Source organism: Dreissena polymorpha, chromosome 12 (assembly GCF_020536995.1).
Source record: "Dreissena polymorpha isolate Duluth1 chromosome 12, UMN_Dpol_1.0, whole genome shotgun sequence".
Lineage (NCBI taxonomy): Eukaryota > Metazoa > Mollusca > Bivalvia > Myida > Dreissenidae > Dreissena > Dreissena polymorpha.
Window position 1 is genome coordinate 55,697,111 of NC_068366.1, and position 20,517 is coordinate 55,717,627.

The window sequence follows — 20,517 nt, forward strand, 5'->3', positions numbered from 1 at the left end:
TATATTACCAGCATTGCAGTTGAAGCATTCATATTCTGTTGAATTCGTTCAATGAATGATTCCCCTTTCATTTCCCTTGCGAATGCACATGACGGGAACCATTTGCAGTGTTCTGCCCATGGGTCGTCTTGTTCTTCCCAGTTCTGCAGTCCTCCATGACAAGAAAAACACCGAACCTCGTCACCAACACCTTTTGTAAAAGTTAAAGAAATCATTTTCAATAACTTATGGTTAAAAATTCTTATTATTTTAGCATTGTATAATAGAACATTATGAATCATAATATCTATAAAAGTATAGGCCCCTTTAATGCATTGACTTCTATGAAATTTGACATAATGCTGTAATTCAAAACATTTTTAAGTGTTGACCGCTTAAGTGTGCAAATGCTATCAGTCTAAAATTTGGTTTAATATGTCAAGTGTATTTATCTCGTGAGTTTCAAACATGATAGATACAAATGCGTATTGGCTTGAGCATGTTCTAGGTTTTATGTTTATCACACTATATCATTTTGTCTCCTGTGTAATTTGCAATTGTCTATTTTAAAGATTAAATATATGAATAGTATATTGAAAGCTACCCATTACCGTTATCGATATACCCCGTGGATCTATGAGCTGCACATATACATGTCTGTTTTACATCGGTTTTAAATAACAAACATTATAAGTAAGGTGATACCTGTATAGTAAAGACCTGCTTCAGCCAGTTGGTAAGGTGTTTTAAAGCAACAGAAGTTTTCGTTTTCGAATGTCCTCATTCGGGACTCCAACGTAGTAAATTGTGGACTTCTGATGCTTTGGTTGCTGTCTGAATTAAAATAATTAATTTAAATAAATTAACGGGTTATACACAAGAAAGGGGATTGTCGGTTAATAATTTAATAAATATTTATTTCCGATGTGTTTTGTTTATTTTAAATAAGCTTTAAAATTGCGCAATTAATTGGAAACGAGTGTGGTGCCATAGAAACATATCGCATGCGACATGCAAGTCTTATGGTTGTTGAGTTAAGTTAAAATAACCACGCAGTTGATTCAAATATAAGTTAAGTAAATGTATTATTAAGCAATATTGAAGTTTTTATCCTTACAGTTTGTTGCTCCGCGTCTTAAAAAGACTTCATACTGGCTTCGACGAACATATTCAGGATCCATTTTATTTATTTCCTCCTGGAAACAGTATATGTATATGTTAAGTAAGCAAAAGGCTTAGTTGAACCCTTCTATATTTGACTACCAAAACAGTGGTTGTCTACAGTTTGTATGAGAACCGGGCTTTACTGAGGTAAATACAATTTATATGAGAAACCTTCTTTAGTGATCCCTTTCTTAAAAGGTTTATACTAGCTACTCTACTGAGCACATTTGATTACTGCCGACGTGACTGATTACGTTTTTCCTTTAATTGGTCATTTGCCTTTTACATATATGTTAGTTACACTTTTTTATCAGACTCATTTTACTTAAATATTATAAACTAGTATTAACATTTAAGTCGTTTTGAATTAAATCTTTAAAAAAATGTTGATCTTAAAAAAAATAATAATAACACATTGTGACAATTTTTTATGCTTGTATTGAATATTGTATTATACAAAAAACAGTACAAAACTGAGAAAATAAATGTTGCAATCAATGTGTGTTCATAATATGCTTACACAATATTACACGTATTCCAACATGTATAATAACACAAAGTGTTCGTGCATGATATTGCATGTAAGAACAAAATTTTCAGGGATAAAGATGGCATAAATAAATTAACATGTAGAGACACACCAAGCTCGAATCGTATTACTGCACAAAAGCAAAATACAACATGTGATATTCCTTTGCGACTTCGATAAGAAGCTTTAACATTCGCCTGTTTGAAATATCACACCACGTTTGCATCAAAAGGGCGCAGGGCCTTGAGTTTTTTGACACGCTCTGGCATTTTCACAGCTCTACTGGACCTCACATCTTTTAAAGATTAAATTGAAAGGTGGAATATGCTGTTTCTCGGGACGCTTATGCACTTTTACCCATGCTTCTTGTGAAGAAAACATAGAAGTACGAGTATTCAGCTGCACATGTTTTCGCATTCTTTACGATCGTTGTCCCCTTATGAAACATTCAAGTCGATTAACGGCTTTCCTATCAGAAAAAGCCCAAAAATGTCCGACCCTACTACAGACAAGTCTGAAAAATGTTGTCATATGTTGTCATATGGTTTATTGGCATAGAGGAATGTGTACCTCCGAAAATGCAAGTTAATGCCAAGTTTAAGTGCCGCGTCTTTCAAAAAGCTTCACCTTCACGTCAAGGGACTAATGTACGATGGCCACGTCCGCCATAACATTCTAACATATACAGGCGTTATGACGCACAGTGAGAATAATTCCTTGATGATCGGTTGGAAAATAACAGCCTCGACATGCGCACAGTAATAAAAACCTACCCTGGTGCCAAACTATGTTAAATTCTTTGAGGTAGGCACTGTACAAATACAAAACCGTGTGATGATCATCATCATCGCCATCATCATCATCATCATCATAATCATCATCTTAATACAAGTTACAACAATAACAATTTATAAACATTCATAAAAGTACATTATAACATTACACTGGAATTTAATAGCCCATATTTGAAATCCTGCATGGCCATAGCTTAGTCAGCGGATATAAAATAAACTAATAAGAGATTTTATGGTGCACCAATATACCGTGTATTAGTACCAAGATGCAGACTGGAACAGCACGTTGGAAATTAAAATACCTTATACTGGTCCTTCGGGGTATTAAACATTTATATCGTAACAATCTGTTTACCCGTTGCTGTTTAAGACCGTCTTCTCCAAACATCGCTTCTAAATAGGGACATGCCGTTACATGTTTGATGTGTTCAACCATGGGTGTATCCATACGGCTGAAATCTTTTAGGCCTATCCCGCAGTGAAAGCATCTGATAAGGTCCGCTTCACCTGAAATGCATGTCATACGAAATAAACAGAGCGTTGGTGTAATCATGTGTGTTTTTTTATGTTATCTTTTGCTCTTTACAGTAGTTTATTTCAGTCACATCATTGACCAGTTCCCCTATGTCATTAGCTGACGATTGCTCTACGTCATTAAGAGGAATTGGGAAAATGTCCCTCAAAATAGATACATGATCAATCACAGCACAACTTTAGTGGTCGGGTTTCGAATCGATACATCTGTTTTGTAATTCAGCTTTACCAACTGTGCTAGTCGGCGCGGTAAATAAGCGCGCATGCTGTTTTAGCTTATCTGTGTATGTACAATAAAGCTTTTGGGACCAATTTTAATGTACCTTCGTTAGTCTTAAGTCGAGCGTCGTGCACCGACCGCGATTCAAAAGTATTTCATTTAAACGACATCTCCCCATAAACCGCTATGCATATTTTAACGAATGTTTACCGAACAATCCCCGGGTGGGCGTCTAACAGGGTTATTTAAACCGTTCCGGCCCAATGCATTTGTAGGTCTCCAGAAGTAAAAACAGACTAACGTTTTAAACTTAATAACTCTCCTTCTTATACACCATAAGGATCAGGTATTCAAAATTTTGTATGTAACATGTTATAGTTGTCACGTGCGAACTGTATTCAACTTATGCTCCTCCGGTCAAAAGTGGTCAAGCACCATGGGTAACTTGATTCATATATATTTGTTTTCTTAATAACTCAAATTATGATTTCTTTTAAATCACATGGCTAAGAAATTTAATAGTTGGTGTGTAGCATTGTTCAGTAGGCATCTAGCATACGTATTAAAATCCTGCACGTAAGATTAAAACATGGGCAGTTAAAACAAATAATTTAGACTAATATACTGGTTAATTTTAGAAATCCTCTCTTAAACCACAAAGGTTAACTAAGTTTAATAATATCGTATTGTGGACACCTACTAAGTCTGTTTAATCATACAGCTGGGGTCAAACCTAACCATGCCCTATTGGTCACATAATTTATATAAACTTAAATTGTTAATACCTTCTTAAAGTTTCTTCTTTATAATCGCAAATACCAGATTATTATATTTCGTAAGTAACATCGTAAAAAGGTCATTTAATAAGTTTGTTTAATCATTCACGCAAAAAACTAAGGTTTATGGTTTTAATATTTGGTTAGTGACATTGTACAGTCGTTATTAACTAACTTTTTGCAAAATACCTTGGCTCAAAACTCACCACGTCTCATTTGTCGCATGATGTAGTAAATATTAACAAACAACGATTCCCGGAAACTACACATCCCCCTGTTTTCATATTATGAATGTATCAACATATTGAGGTTTCCCCCTGTTTTCATATTATGAATGTATCAACATATTGAGGTTTCCCTCTGTTTTCATATTATGAATGTATCAACATATCGAGGTTTCCCCCTGTTTTCGTATTATGAATGTATCAATATATTGAGGCTTCCCCTTGTTTTCATATTATGAATGTATCAACATATTGAGGTTTCCCCCTGTTTTCATATTATGAATGTATCAACGTATTGAGGTTTCGTACAAACAGGATTTGAGTCAATGATATATGATAAAAACTAGCCACGGCCTAGTGTTAAAATGATTTTAAAAGACAATAATATTAAACAACTTAAGAAATATATAAATCCAAACTGGTCAGAAGTTAAATAATGGTCCCCTACATTGTTTGTACAAATCTTGTTTCTGGGACTAAAACAGGCCATTTCTCATGCGATCACGTGATATATACTTTTATCAAGTAAATCACTTAAATAATCTTCTATGAAAGCGCAAGTTCAAGTTCCATAGCTTTAATAGTTGGTATGAAACGTCAAGTAATGGTATTAGATACCGTTCTTTCAAATCATTCAATCGGGGTAGAAGGACGTGATTTTTTAACGACAGCGTATTTCTTTAAAAAAAAATCCTTTGATACTACACAGGTTAAAGGTTTACTATCTGGTGTGTAATAGCCCTCTACAAAGCTTAAGTAAAGCATATTTATGGGGCTCAAATCTAGCCGCGCCCCAGGGGTGATTTAGCAAGACTTATATTTTAAAATAGCTGTACAAATCTTCTCTGAAACAACAAGGCCAAAAGGTTTAAATTTCGTTAAACTTTGTTCAACTGTGGTCAAAATTGGCTGGCCTGAACATGAAAAGGGTATAGCGTTTTGTATTAAATTATGCAATTATATATGTATCGCACATTACAAAGGTACATGGCCTTGTTGGATTTATTGTAATTAAAATATTTCTGAAACACGAACAATAAATGATTTTTATATGCATAAGTTCTCATACACAATACATACTACCTGTATAAAAGAATCCAGCAAATACACATTCCTCAGAAGTCGGGGTCATGTGCGGCCATCTTGAATAGGTCTGTAATCTACTTGATTCTGTGCAGTATTTTGGATACCTGGGATATGTTCGTACCGCTGGAAGCGATGAAGTATGAACATATTGGGCAGCTTGAACAGCTTCTATAGAACTAGTTTCCGCTGAATGAAGGCTCGCGACATTGTTAGTTTCAGAATCAATGAAACACGCACCAGAGTGAAAGGAGTGGTCTGCCGTTGTGCATACCTGCCTCGGTGTATCAGTTTTGTTTAATGAAGTTGAACCTGATGGAACGATTTCAGCTTTCTGTTCATTCAGTGTTTCTTTCTTTATATAATCTAATTTAGGGAATGCGTACCTACACGAGTCAAATGGGTATACCTCTAAAAAATTTATTACTTTCTTCTTTACTGAGATGACAGGACTGTCTTTGTATTTCGTTTCACGCAATTCTTTCAACTCCATATAGCTTACGTATCTGCGTATGGAATTGTTTACGTATTTATGTAGCCGTTCGAATTTTTGAGAATTATCGATTGATTTATGTGCAGTTAAATATTCACCTCCGCATTCACACCACACGATCAGCTCATCATACATAATACTTTTAAAGATATCATTTTGCTTAAAGAGTCCACATTCTTTCATTTGCCTGATCATATCGGGGACATCCGGTAAAATATACACTTCCATACGGTCACCATCTCTTATAAAGTACATAAAGTTATCTGGGAATAAAGGCACTAGATGTGATATGTCTAATCCAGTTTCCACTTCGGATAGTTTCTTGGGGAGTCTAACCACTGTTATAGTAAATCCATTATCAGTTGTTTTGACGTATTCTGTCATTTTGCCGTAGGCGCTGTGCTCTTATGTAAATATGTCGAAATCCTCTATGAGTTATCGGTCACTGAAAGAAACGCAAATCGAAAGTAAGTGAAATAAACAAATAAATTAGACTATGTACATATATAAACTGTTCAAAAGCAACATATACTTATCTGAAATGTCTGTTCACAATATATATTCATAACAATCGTTAACAGGATCGATTGCTTGAATGTTTCTCATAAATTATCCGCAATCAAACAAATATGGCTGCAGTACCATATTTCAGACGTAAATCGAAAGTGCGTCGTTTTTATGAGTGTAGTGTAATCCAAATCGTTATCTTGCTTGACGTAGTCACCATTTATAGTTCATATTCAAGTGCATTGTCTACACTTTGTTCTGTTTCGATAAAAATCTGTTCTATTTTACATCAACGGTTTGTGTTAAGTATATTAATTGATTCCTTAATAGCAACGACAGAACTACACTTATGGAGACAATTGCATTTTCTTATTAACAGGAAGTTAATTAATGAAGGTTAATTTCATCACGACGTGCAATTAACAAATTAACAAATACATTTACAAAGCTTGCACTCTTTTTAATGACTTTATTTGATGTACTCGTATGAACATGGCAGTTATAATCAGTAAGTTGAATAAGGTTGTGTCTTGATTCACTGCTTTACTCTCGTACGCAAGCCTTAGTTAAAATGTTAATGATTGAACTCATTTGTTCGGTTGTGCTTGATAAAGATAAACGAAAATAATTTTAATATGATAAATAAATTGACATTTTTACACAAATACATACAAACTAATTATATATACATGTATATTTAAAGTAAATATAATGCAGAGATATACCTAATATACATGCATAAATAAGTATGAGAACATAAACTAAAAAGTTAAATTTGCAATCTTACTTTTATGGTTTGTAAATCAAGGCGCAAATCCTTTGATATACGGTATAAACCTGAAAACAATAATTCAGTGAAGGATAACTGTTTTTATGAATTGCAATTCTTCACATTGATATATATATATATATATATATATATATATATATATATATATATATATATATATATATATATATCACGATTTTATGTTGAAATCGTGTACCGTATCTGAGAAAAGTTACATAATACAAACACAACAAAGGGCAATAACTTCTATTTAAGAAAGTGTAGGGTTTTACTGCTAGGTAATTCTCCTTATTGATTAATCATCATCCATCAAGTTTCATGTTGAAATATTGCATCGTTTCGGAGATATTGCCCTAAAAACTAGCATCATAACAAACAACAAGTGGCAATACATCTTATTTTTGAAAGTGTAGGGTTATGGTTCTTAAGCATGTCACGTATCCCCATTGATTTTATTACACCCATTAAATTTATATAGCCCTTAAAAGTTACATCATACACACAAAAAAGAAAATATATTTCGGGTTATGGTTCTTGTGCATGCACTTGTCCGTATTGATATGTGTACGCCCATGAAGTTTCATGTTTATGTCTTTTATAGTTTACACAATTGTTTATCTGGAGTTTGGAATTACTATGCCCGACTCGTACGACACGGGTAATTTAACCATTGGACAATTCGCTAATCCGTGTAAACTTGTCCGTGGACCAGTGCAATATCTTGATAGAAAACAGGTATTTCCAAGACAGAAAACAGCCTACATCTTGATTAATCATACACCTTCACAACAGTAAAATCAAATCATGTACATGAGACGTTAGTTCTAAATGATCGCGATATTACTTGCTCATGTATTGCGTGTAAAATTATTTGTCGTTATAAAAAGCGCGCGAAAGGTGTGCTGCATGTAAAATGTCGCGTCATCCGCGCGAAAAGCGTTCTGTATTTAAACTTTATATTTCACAAACCGGGGTCGATGTGTTTGTACTAACACGCCTGCCATCAGTGAACACATCTACTTACCTATATATAAATGTATTGCAAACTGTTTTTAAATATAGAGTGCGTGAAATAACTTCCATCTTGGCAGTATGAATTACAGTTTAAGTATCTCGAAAGTACCAACGATCGAAACACAAGCTGTTTAACCTAGTTTATTATTCTTCATTTAACAGGCAAACCCAGCCAAGAATATACACAACATATGCGGTGGAAGTTTTGCTGTTTATTTGCAATCAAGTGCACATTGTTTTAAACAATGCGTGCATTCTTCCAGTCCTATACGTCCTTATTCTATTAAGAAAACTTCAAACTATCAGTTAACTTTATCACACAAGGAAAATATATTTAAAAATGCTTGTTTTAAAATTGTGTAGTGCTTTAAAGTCCATTTGTATATAAGATACGCTTTTGTGATTGTACAACGCACATGAAGCAATATCTGATCCGAGCGGTTGAACTATGGGATGACAGTATACTTGTTGCGTGTAACTGGTCTAATGTAGAAGTAGGATCCTATTTCAGACCTGCGCAGATTGTTCTTAAAATTGATAAGTTTACTTCAGGTTTATTGAAGACAAAGAGTGCAAACAGCACGCGCTATTCTTAATACTATGTCAGTGTGCTAGTTATAACACGATACTGACACACTACAGAAACTTAAAGGGACCGTTTCATAGATTTAGGCATGTATTGAAGTGTGTCATTAAATGCTTTATATTGATAAATGTAAACATTAGATCTAAAAAGTTCTAGGGAAAAAAAACAAGAATACAATTAAAGAAAGAAAAAAAGTAACCCTCAACTGGCCTCGAACCACTAATCCCTGGAACAAAAGCCTAGCGCTTCGACCACTCGACCATCCCTGCCCATACCATGATTGTCATATTTTATACTTTAAATAAGTAATCCTCGTAGTGTCACAAAATATTTCGACGACAACAGAACTCGCCAAATTATTCAGTCGTTTCGCGTTGCAAAGCGTTATAATTTTCAGGTTTTAAAATCGTCAAAAGGTTCATATAATGCATATTTTAGAGCATTGTAAATGTTCAATATTACTGTTTCCTCGCAAATATCATAACTACAACGAAAATTTGCAAATCTGAAAAAATTATTTTATCATTTTGTCAATTAACCAAAACGTGAAAAGGTCCCTAAAAGTTGGTTTTATTGGATTCGATGTTTCATCCAGCTGGACTGAGAACTGCAATACAAATCAGAATCACAAAAAAATGCAGTCGAAATTAAAATATCTGAACACTTATCATACATTAAAATACGATATATGTTTTATATGCCAATTACTTTTGAACATGTGACCACCTTTATTGTATCCTTTAGAAAGTACAATATCAAGTGAACTCGTTAAGAATGGAGTCGTGTTGTTTACACCATGCAATAATAAGCATTCTCCATAATGTAAAAGCTTCAATACTATGGCGGTTCGTCAATTACGTAAGAGATATTGAAAATACAATATAACACTCTAATCATATTTTTTGAAATGAACAGAAATAAGCCACACAAGCAGGGGAGAAGAATTGACTTAATGCAACATTGTGGACCAAAAGTTTATTTTTAAGCAAAAAAGTTCGAGTTCAAAAATAACTATTATTTAAAAAATGTTAACGCGTTTGAATGACGTTCGAATATTAACGGAACTTGGATGAAATCTAAAAACGCTGTTAACATACACGATTTTTAAGATAGCACATCGAATTCCGGTAGATTGTTCGGAAAACATTCATGTTGCACGAATGTTCATTCTGGCGGAGCTGCTGCTCATTTTATTTCTAGTGTGATGCTGATTTTATGTTGTATTTCAAGTATGTGCACTGTTAAGAGAAATGAATGTTAACCTATAATGTGACGGTTCATGTTGATATGATTTGGGTAGAAACCAGGTTTTTAATTTCCATTAAGTCACGTGTGGTCGTGTTATTCCATTAAGTCACTTTTGCAAAGTAGCAAAGCTGATTTATAATATCAACGTTCTATTATTACCCGCCGTCGAATTAAAACAACATGATTCTTTTTTTAAATATTTATAACATAAAGATGTATTTTTTATTAGGTTTTGATGTAGTCGATATTAATTTTTTAGTATGTGTATACAATAGTAATTATTACTGACCAATCCAAATATATGCGCAAAATGTGAAAGGTTGATGTTCTATAATAATAGCATTCTGATTTATTTGGATCCCGCAGTTAATGACCATATGCGTTAAATGTGTAGGACCCGCTCCAACTCGATGAATTATCAGAAACCAGGAAATTTAACAATCACGACGGGAATTTTGAATATTTTGGATTATCGATAAAATCGAATTATTCTTATACTATATCCACTTAATGTGAGACATAATAATTTAAAAAGACAAAAAGATCTAACAAAACCATACTGTCACGTTTCTGATTCAATGTGACTTTGGTAAAGATATATTACATTATAATGTTATTCATTATAGTACTTGGTGCTTCTTATATGATTTGCGTACGCTAATGTGTTGTTAAGCACGAATATGTCCGACTGTGAGGTAAAACCCATTCACGTTTCCGGTTTTTGTCAGTATCTATCGAAATGCAAATGATTATTGATTTCTTGTAAAGTGATACGATAAATCTTATCAGAATTTATTTTTCAATTTTATATTTCTAGAGAATTATTGCTCCGTCTTTCTTTCTTTCTTCCTCTTTCTTTCACAAGAGCTTGCAGTGAATATAGTGAATTCTACACCTATACGCTTTTGTGAATATGCACTACAAAAAATAACGCTTGATTTTCAAATATTCTTGTAAACTTTTTGGAAAACATAACTGTCTGCAACATTTTTTGTTCGATGTTAGATAAAAAAAAAATAAAGGTCCTTTTTGGACCTTCCGCATACGATGATGATTGCATTATAATTGAACGTACACTTTCAATATATAGACTTCTGTATATGAATACAATTTAATTAGGTCTTGCCGAGATATTTTTGTGTTCAAATTTGCACATAACATAGCTTCGTTTGGTTTTTATATAGACGCAATCCATTAATACTGAATGATTCGTGTTCGGTATTACTATAGCAGTTACTTATTTTGCAAATATAAATGTATAAATTATTGTGTGTCTGCAACAGTAATTATCAATGATCGTCAGTGATTGGCAGCACGGATTTTTATACGCATGGTATGAAAAACTGCACGAAAACAATTATCCATTTTATAATAAATTACAATTTTACAACGGGGGCATTGAATGTTACACATTTTAGCATTTAATGGATAATTTGCAGTGTATGACAAATATATCAGTTAATCTACTCATTACTCACATACTTGCCCTGTGTAAGATGAACTTATTTGGGTGGTTAGTCTAGTATTAGCAAGTTGGCAATAATATGCAATAAGGAGGAAATTTGAAATAGAGTTGACGAGAGAAAGACTACATAGATAATGTAGTCTTTAATAACAGATCCCTAACACAGCATATGTTCTTCTGCTGAAAATAAAACTCTAAAATCGCGGATTATCCAGGTCTGCACTAAGTGAATTATCCGGGTACGGCTTTCAAACTAAGGAAAACGGTCTCGATATTATTGTCAACAATGCCTTTACTACACTTCTAGTTATCATATTAACCCTGCTAACATATTTGAACAAGATCTACATTGAAATAGACAAAAACAAACGCTGTTGTTTAAGAGGTCTTGCAAACGCATTTTCATATTTGCGTTGATGAAACAATGCATTAATATTTAAACATATATATATATACTAAAATATGTTTACAACATAATGGTGTTGCAGAAATGTTTTCAATATAATGGTGTTGTATATACAACAAAAGATATAAATAAGTACATACTCATATCACGTATTTACACGGCATCACAATCCGTATTTTAAAACATGATTTCTGTACAATTTCATTGATAACCATTACATGGACAATAGTGTTTTAAAAAATACATAATCAGACGTTTCAAGGAATGTAACTATACAACTTGCGCGATGAACTTATTTAGCGGCGTCACCATTACCATGTGATCAAATCAACTGTTTAACACGTCTTGGAATATTTTACAAAATACTCACAATATGTTCCAAAAAGCGACGTGCTGAAAACCAAACACATATAAATAGGTTCCGAATTATATTTGTCTATTTCAACTGATATAGTTGCTTATTGTGCATATGTTTGTTTTTGCCAAATGACTTTCTAACCCATGAAAGTCCTGACAACATCATAAACTTCTCTGTTACAGACGGAACACCTCTTCGTGTCATGTGCAGAGGCGACACACATGAGTGATTGGCGCAGGGCAGGAACAGCGCGTTCGAATCGTTGATTTTGCATTTTGAGCATTTTACAATTCTCTTCAAACGTTGGTTTTCTTCGTAAAACGTTTCTAAAAAAACAAATCGAGAAATGAACATAATTGTAGCATGTTTGTCTAATATAGAAATGACCAATGTGTAATAATGTCGGCAAGATTACCTTTCTTATAAATATTTAATAGAAAATTGGAAAGATCCCAGTTAGTTTTAAACAGAAACATTGCGTTTTCAACAATTATCATTATAAAAGATTGTTCGTGATTGGGGAATTTTTTTCTAAATAGGATACACGCTAGTCTGATAGTTATACCCCTATATCAGTCTTCAAAAATCAGGTATTATCTCAACTAATTATAGGAAAAGCACTGTACTTCTTTGCAACCGTCTCAGATACCCTTATCACAAGGCTCATTTATAATTCTGTGATAAAAATCAAACCCAATACAGTTCCTATTATTCAACCCAATGAATATCTTGATCGATGATCTGTGGCAGCCTTGGAACTGCGTGTGAGCCGTGAACTGGCAAATTAGATCTCTAAGGCTCTTTATCTTATTTGCAAAGGTACTAGCCCATCGTTACATAGAAGTATTTTACTGTATCCATATAATACTACAAACATTCTCTCTCCTTTTACACACAAAGTGTTCGTTGTTATAATATTAACTGCGGGATAAATGTAAATTTATTAAACAGAACATTTGTTTATACAGTGTTTCAATATTAACATTAGCATGTCGTGTGTAAATGCGTGGAAAGGCATATACATTATCGTTTGCGCATATAACATATATTACCTGATATCTTAGCTGATGAATATTGAACGGGTGTTTCCTTTTGTATCTGGTCAATACGATTTATGATGTCTTCAATATTTGGATGGTGGTAACCTGCAAAGAGAAAACACAGACATAAAAAACAATGACGTAACATAAGTGTTTGTTCAAGCAAATGATACTAAATTGTTTATGGGAAACGTACAAACCATCAAAATTTAAGTGATAAAATGCTTCATCAAAGATCTCCGCAGTGAACCCCATTTCATTCATGCATACGGCCTTCATTGTCCAAAGATCCATATCAAGGTCAAGGTCATTATGGTGATGAACATCTGCCTAAGGGTTTGTTGAGTCATTCTGTAAGAAATATATATACACATTCTAAAGCTAGTATAGTGTTTTTTATTGGATAAATCATGTACCAAATCGACTAGTGAAACATTGTGCTACTAAGAATGAATAATAAGAATCACGAAACAAAATTGGCACTACTGCACTCGATTGATTGTTTTATACTTTTTGTATAACTTTATCATTAATCTTATGTATGAAGATATATTCGTTTGTAAGGAATCTGTCATTACCAACATAGTTGTCGGCGCGTTTGCACTGTGTTGTATTTGTTCAATGAATGCATCCCCTTTTGTTTCCCTTGCAAATGTACATGCGGGAAACCACTTGCAATGCTCTATCCACGGGTCATCATGTTCTTCCCAGTTCCTTAAACCTCCGTTACACGAAAAACATCGAACTTCGTCTCCCACACCTTGCAAAAGTTGTAGTAAATTATACAAATAGAAATTTTCATCGCTTCCTATTTTCGCAACATATTTTGTGGGGAGAAATTGTAGTGACGAATGACCAATCAAAACCAAGATTTTTTCCAAATATTTAATACAGCAAAATATTAATACCATAAGCACTATCAAGAGAAAAAAAATTGCTCTCGTTCGATGATTATAATATAGAACAACAACTATAAACATAAAATGAGCTATAGTTGGAAATCCTCATTGGAACGGTCAATGCAAAGCAGTGGGGGTGTATAACAAAGTCTCGAAAATTAGCGCTAATTTTTTTTTGTATTCATACACTAATAGAGTGAATAGTAATTTTAACTAAAAGCAATACTTTCTTTTTTGCTTGACAACATTTTCTATTTTGTACACAAATAGTTTTACCTGTGTAGAACAATCCTGCTGTAGCTAACTCCTCTGGACATGTTATGCTTCGAAAGTTATTACTTTCGTAACTTAATAGGCGAGACTCGAATGTTGAATATTGGGGACTTGAAGTATGACTGCTTGCTGAAATTTTTTCAAAGGTTAACGTAACAAAAACAGGTCACTAAAAAACTAATATACAAGACAATTCAATGTATTGGGTAATAAATACACGTAAAGAGTCATACATGTTGCTCCAATGTTCCTTTGGAATTCTGCATATTGTCTTTGACGATTGTTCTCTGGGTTGGATCGATCTAGCTCTTTCTGAAAATTAAGTAATGTGGACGCACTAGATGCTAATTAAAGATATTGATTTCAAAATGTTTACATCCGCCTTGGTTTCAACTTTGAAGTGATGTTGTATGTTGACCAACAAAAATAATATAAGTATTAAGTTCATAATTATTATATTACTAAAGGAACAATACAATCACAACGCATGCCTAAGTCAATACAACAATAATATCACATACTCTCTTTTTGATCAATCCATCGGGACCAAACATAGCATCTAAGTACAGACATGATTCAGCATTTCGTATGTGCTCTGCCATTGGATCGTCTTCAGGACTGAAATCCTTCAGCCCAATGCCGCATTGGAAAAATCGTATAAGATCGAATTCACCTGAAATAAAACGTTTACAATTGTTAAAAAGAATATTACTTGTTAATGCTATCAAATGTAAGCTCATTTGGTGATACATCTGGTATAAACTGATTTATGTTATAAACAATTTCATTTACAGAAAATGTTAATACCTGTATAAAAGAATCCAGCGATATCACACTCTTTTTCAGTTGGGAATGCATGAGGCCAGTTGAAATATGACTGATGTCTGGATGATTCTGTAACATAGCGAGGATATCGCGGTAAAGTTTTGCGCCGTTTAAATGGTGTCTGTTCTGCTGATATAGACGTCAATGAATCAGATGCCTCATTAACAGGAACAGCTGAAGCCAACCTATAAATGTTATTCGTTACGGAGTTTTGAGATAAAATTACTCCGTGTATCATAAAATCTTTAGCACTACGGCGGCTTTGCGCGGTTTCCTCTACATTTGTTGTCACTGGATGTGAATGTGTAAGCTTTGTTGCATTTTGAAAAGATGAAAATGCATTTGCTGAGGCATGAACATTGTCAACAGATTGTGCATGGGCACTGATAGTCGAATATTTTTTATTAGTAAACTTTGCGCCAGATGGAGCCAGTTCCGCGTTTTGTGTAGATAATAATCCATAGTTTAAATTGAGGGAACTTGATAATGCGTATTGATATTTATCAAGTGGATAAACGGTGTATGTTTGCAAAGATATGACTGGAGCATTCAGTGTTCTCCTAACAAACAGTTTGATAAGTTCCTCGTACGGCACATTTCTGTTGCTGTAAAGCAAACTGTGTTGTAACAGATTGGTGAAAAAGAATTCGTTAGTACTTGATTTTATAGTTATCAAAAAGGTGTCTTTCTTACATCCCCATACAATAAACTCTGATTTTGGTATGTCATCATAATGCAATTGCTCTTTGAAGCTTCCTCGATATTTCATTGTTTTAAATACTGTAGGAACTTCTGGTAACACAAACACTACCATTGTTTGATTGTTTTGAAAGAACATTGGACACTCTGGGAACAATGCACAGAGAGTCTTTATAACACCTGTAATGTACATAGCATCGTGCGGTTTTACCGACAATTGTACACGGATAACAATAGAATCGCAATCTTTCATAACATTGCCCAGTGAATGTTTCCGCTGGTTCCTTAAATGGTTTGTCTTCATTAACTTCTCTGTGATGCTCCTTTTCCCAGGTTGTATGTTTTTGTTTATGCCGCGCCTAAAAAATTCCGTGGCCTTAGTGTTTGTAGACATCTCTACTTATTTATAAATAAATATTGACGACCTTAAACTGTTATCAGACATACCTTGGATGTAATCGCGTTCTGCATAAAATCACTTTCCTTGTTCATAAAGATGAACAACACAACTAATATGTCTACACAATAAATTGCTTTGACCTAGTTTATAACAAAGACACAAAACAAGTCGTTGAAACGAATGCTTTACGTTTCCGTGTAAATAAATTAGAGATTGAAAGAACGTAGTATCAAACATTATTTGAACATCTGTGTAATCAAATGTAACTTAGAAGTATATTCCAATTATGTATCCATTTTGGAAAACGATGCACTACATGAAACGGAAATTAAACGTGAGTTTAATATCACATTCACACATATATATTCCGAAATAACAGTTGCAACACCTGTCCAATTTTAAACCCTTCTATATAAATTCAGGTTTAACTGACCCATTTTCAAAATCGCACAAACAGTTGAAAACAGCGTATAATATATTGACCGAATCATAACCCAACACAAGTTTCCTATTCTCTGCGCAGTAATAAAACAGTAGTTTGTGTTCTCATATATATTTTCCTCTCGTAAACACACTTGTTAACCCGCAATTGGTTTGCAAAAATAAATATGCCTTTCAAGGTCGAACTGATAAAGTAAATAACATTTTTCGATCGTATCGCCCTGCGCATAACACTGTGACAAAAGCAGTTTTCTCTTCTAAATGTTAAATACGGAAACTTATACTTCAGCTTTCTATTCAAACCAACAATAATTTCATTATGATCGTATTTCACTATATGTAATGAAGATGTTTACCTCCAATAACTTATTGAAAAGCCCTGTTGTGATTGTAAACGCACATTCAGCTGTGACTACAAAGAGCGGTATAATACACACATTGAATTAACAATATGTATCAAATATCCTGTGTTCATAGCATAAAAATAGATTTGCAACAGTGCACATTGTACTTAAAACATTTGTGATTATAACCGGGTTTGTTAAGAGTAATAAACGGTTAGTGTGTATAACTTGTCTTTCTTCACACAATCCAGTGTGTCAGTCACAACACGATGTTATGCGAATTACATATTGACATAGCATAAATTGGAGTTTATCTATCGATCACGACAAATGTAATTAGTTCTTATAGACCTTTATGATCATGTTCGCCAATCAAACACTTGAAAACATTTGTAGTTCAAAAGCAAAAGTTGAATAAAAATATACTATATCAAGCAAAATCTTTTGAAATCATGCTAATGACACTATGCATTCATTCATACAAATATGCATTTCAGTTTTTATTTTGTAATACGTACGTATTGATGGTAAACGTTCGACACTGCTAGTGTAAGGCCTAAAAAAAAATCGTTTGTTTCCACTGACATGGCCAAAAAAATTAGGGTAGGTAGGTAGGCAAATAATTTTATTTTTAAAAATAATTTTTTTTTTAGAAATTGTCGTACATGGTGCATTTTCTTCTCATGTTTTGTGTATAACTGTATGTACAATAAATTTGATGATGTCTGTAATGCTTTATGACTATATTTAAATGCTTTTATGAAATAAAAACTTGCTGTTCATTAATATTGAATGTGTTGCTTTCCTTAATTCCGAGTTTAATGTTGACTTCTGGCAACAGCTTAAATATACCATTTTATGACCAATAAAAGGCATAACTATAACAAGTCACAGAGAGCTTGACCCTCAGTGTCTATAGGGATTCAGTGTTGTTATACTTTCTGGTCCTTTGGGTTCATGCAGTGTATTCTATATTATTTATTATTTATAATATATTAAATACCTCAAAAGCAGTGCTACGGGAACGCCAGTGGTGTTGCATTTAACATTATCACCATGGAAAGACCCAATCAAACTGGATGTGCTTTTATATTTCTTGGATGCAGTTAATGTTCCCAAAGGACCACGTTTTCAGATTATTTTATGTACTGGTGGCGTGGGGTCTATCTACCCATGAATTTCAGGAACAGAACAGAAAATTTATTACGACTTGTATTATATACATACAATTACACACACACAAATCAATAAACAATCACAAAATCAAATCACACCAAGCACAGAAAAGCAGAAATTTAATGATATAAAGAGAGGCTAAACAATTATTTAAACGGGCTATTCACAAACAAATTAAAATTATATACCTGAAGAAAAAAAATCCTCTAAAAAAACAACAAAGTCCAGCCCTCTGAAAAAATCGAGCAGGGGTTCCCCATGGGACCATGCCAGCATAGTTCAACCCCCCATCCCTTCACCCAACTTTATCCCAAGTCTTACAAAGTTTTAATATTTTATAAATAAGTGGGTGGGGTAATACGAAACTACTGCACCATATAAATAAACACATACCGATTCTAACATGATATATACCTGTTTAAAATATATTTAATAATAAAGATGCTCTAGGTTGGCGCTAAGGAATAAAAATTAGTAGCCAAATTTCAGCACTACGATCACGACCCACATTTTAACCTTATTTGCTCAATGAACGACATAATCATTATCATGAATCTATAGGTATCAATAATGACTGTATTAAATTATCAATGAAGACACATTTAAATAAATTATTTGTTACGTGAAATCAAATAATTTCATGTTTTTTTTAATTTCCATTTATATTTATTTTCATGCACTGGCATAAACGGTATACAATGTTAGAACTTTCAGATATGCCCGGGTCTTTGATTGGGTGGGTCTTGCGTAACTCCTATTCGCCCCCCCCCCCCCCTTCTCCCAATAATTTTTGCCGTAGTCTGGTGCTTCTTGATTCTTGAAAAATACATTTACTGCAATGTATTCTTGAATTGACATATTTTTCCATAGTTGCAATATATAATTTATTTAAACGTACCGGTAAGTTGCAATATATAATTTATTCAAACGTACCGGTAAATTTGTAAGTCTTAAATACTGCATGTACTGAGCGGCTAGGCTATATTTAGTTACACATCGTCTGTTTTAAAAAAAGCATGCTTTGCATGCGTAGAACTTGGCATTGCAGACGACAACAATAATTTCGCGCTCTTTCTTATAACACGGGTTCTACATGGCATACCGGTATTAATGCATAGTGAATAGTTATTATCACGTGGTTGTAGTAAAAGGGTGTAAATCAGTTCTACAAATAGACATGATAAAATATACATGCACTGGATTTAATTTGTTACCGCATCAAATTATTAACGGGTTTTGTTTTTCACAACTTACTCGCCGTAAGTAAATTTACACTGCTCACCAATTGCAATCAACTTCTCATAATTAATGATTGTTTACAGTACGGTAAATAGGTGTGATGATGATGCCCGAAACCGCCTTTAATGTACTGCTTTATTTACCGGTTTTATAACACGTATTAATGCTACAACTGTGATTCATTGTAAATAAACCTGCGATAAACGCTTACTCTGTGACCGATGTCAATCAAAAATAATAATCGCTATATAACTCCGCCTCCATAAACATTCTCGTAGCCGATTGGACGTTAAATATCACAGTTTGGCGACTGGAAAGTTACCCGAAAATTTCCAGTGATGCATCTGTCATACATGACTGTGTTATGTGGCTTAAATATACGATAAGGGCATCCGGTTATCTCTTATCAGTGGACTATCTATTACCACCTGGAGCTTTTATGGCGGTTACATGTGGAAATCGGTACCGAGTTCTCTTTAAAAGAAGGGAATATTATATACTTATAGAGAAATATCAGGATATTTTGCAATCGCCATTTTCATTCACATTTTAAACTTTAATGGCCAGCTGAAAGATTCAATCGCCTTTGGCGATTTTGGCGATCGGAAACGCTAACATAGATACTGTAAAATTGACACGTTTGCAACTGCTTTAATGTAGGCCTACCTTCGATCTCAAAACTTTCAGCCGATTTTGACATGTCCGTCTTACACTTCACTGTGTAAGTGACAGTTTTGTCTCGAGAGTTTTGTTCCTGGAATAAATCGTCCATCTGCTTTGAGTGAGAAACATTTTTTATTAGTTTTTGCTCCTCCAGATGTTTGCATTTGAAAAATGTTATCGCAAGAACTGACGATGCTGCCTTCGACGTGCTAGCGCTGGGCGCCGCCATCTTGTTTATGTTGAAAGTTTAATGTACGGCGCCGATAACGTTGAACGCTTATTGAGCGCGCCGAAAGATACGCGGTCCGATTATTTTCGAATTTTGGGCTCAAAAAAGATTAGGACCGG

At 33.8% G+C, this 20,517-nt stretch overlaps 2 protein-coding genes across 2 annotated transcripts in view; both read right to left on the minus strand.

Moving 5' to 3' along the window:
* Positions 1-20,517, minus strand: part of LOC127852633 (uncharacterized) — a 56,592-nt gene that overhangs the window by 17,862 nt on the left and 18,213 nt on the right. The window contains exon 5 of the mRNA XM_052386586.1: positions 9-190. Coding sequence (XP_052242546.1) covers positions 9-190 — 182 coding nt within the window. The remainder of the gene's footprint in view (positions 1-8; positions 191-20,517) is intronic.
* On the minus strand, positions 12,360-16,707 carry LOC127853200 (uncharacterized). The gene is made up of 8 exons (XM_052387481.1): positions 15,190-16,707; positions 14,904-15,055; positions 14,616-14,694; positions 14,386-14,511; positions 13,789-13,970; positions 13,411-13,561; positions 13,223-13,315; positions 12,360-12,496 (listed from the first exon to the last, which is right to left on the minus strand). The coding sequence occupies exons 1-6, from the start codon at positions 16,298-16,300 to the stop codon at positions 13,541-13,543; spliced, it is 1,671 nt and encodes a 556-aa protein (XP_052243441.1). The 5' UTR covers positions 16,301-16,707; the 3' UTR covers positions 12,360-12,496; positions 13,223-13,315; positions 13,411-13,540.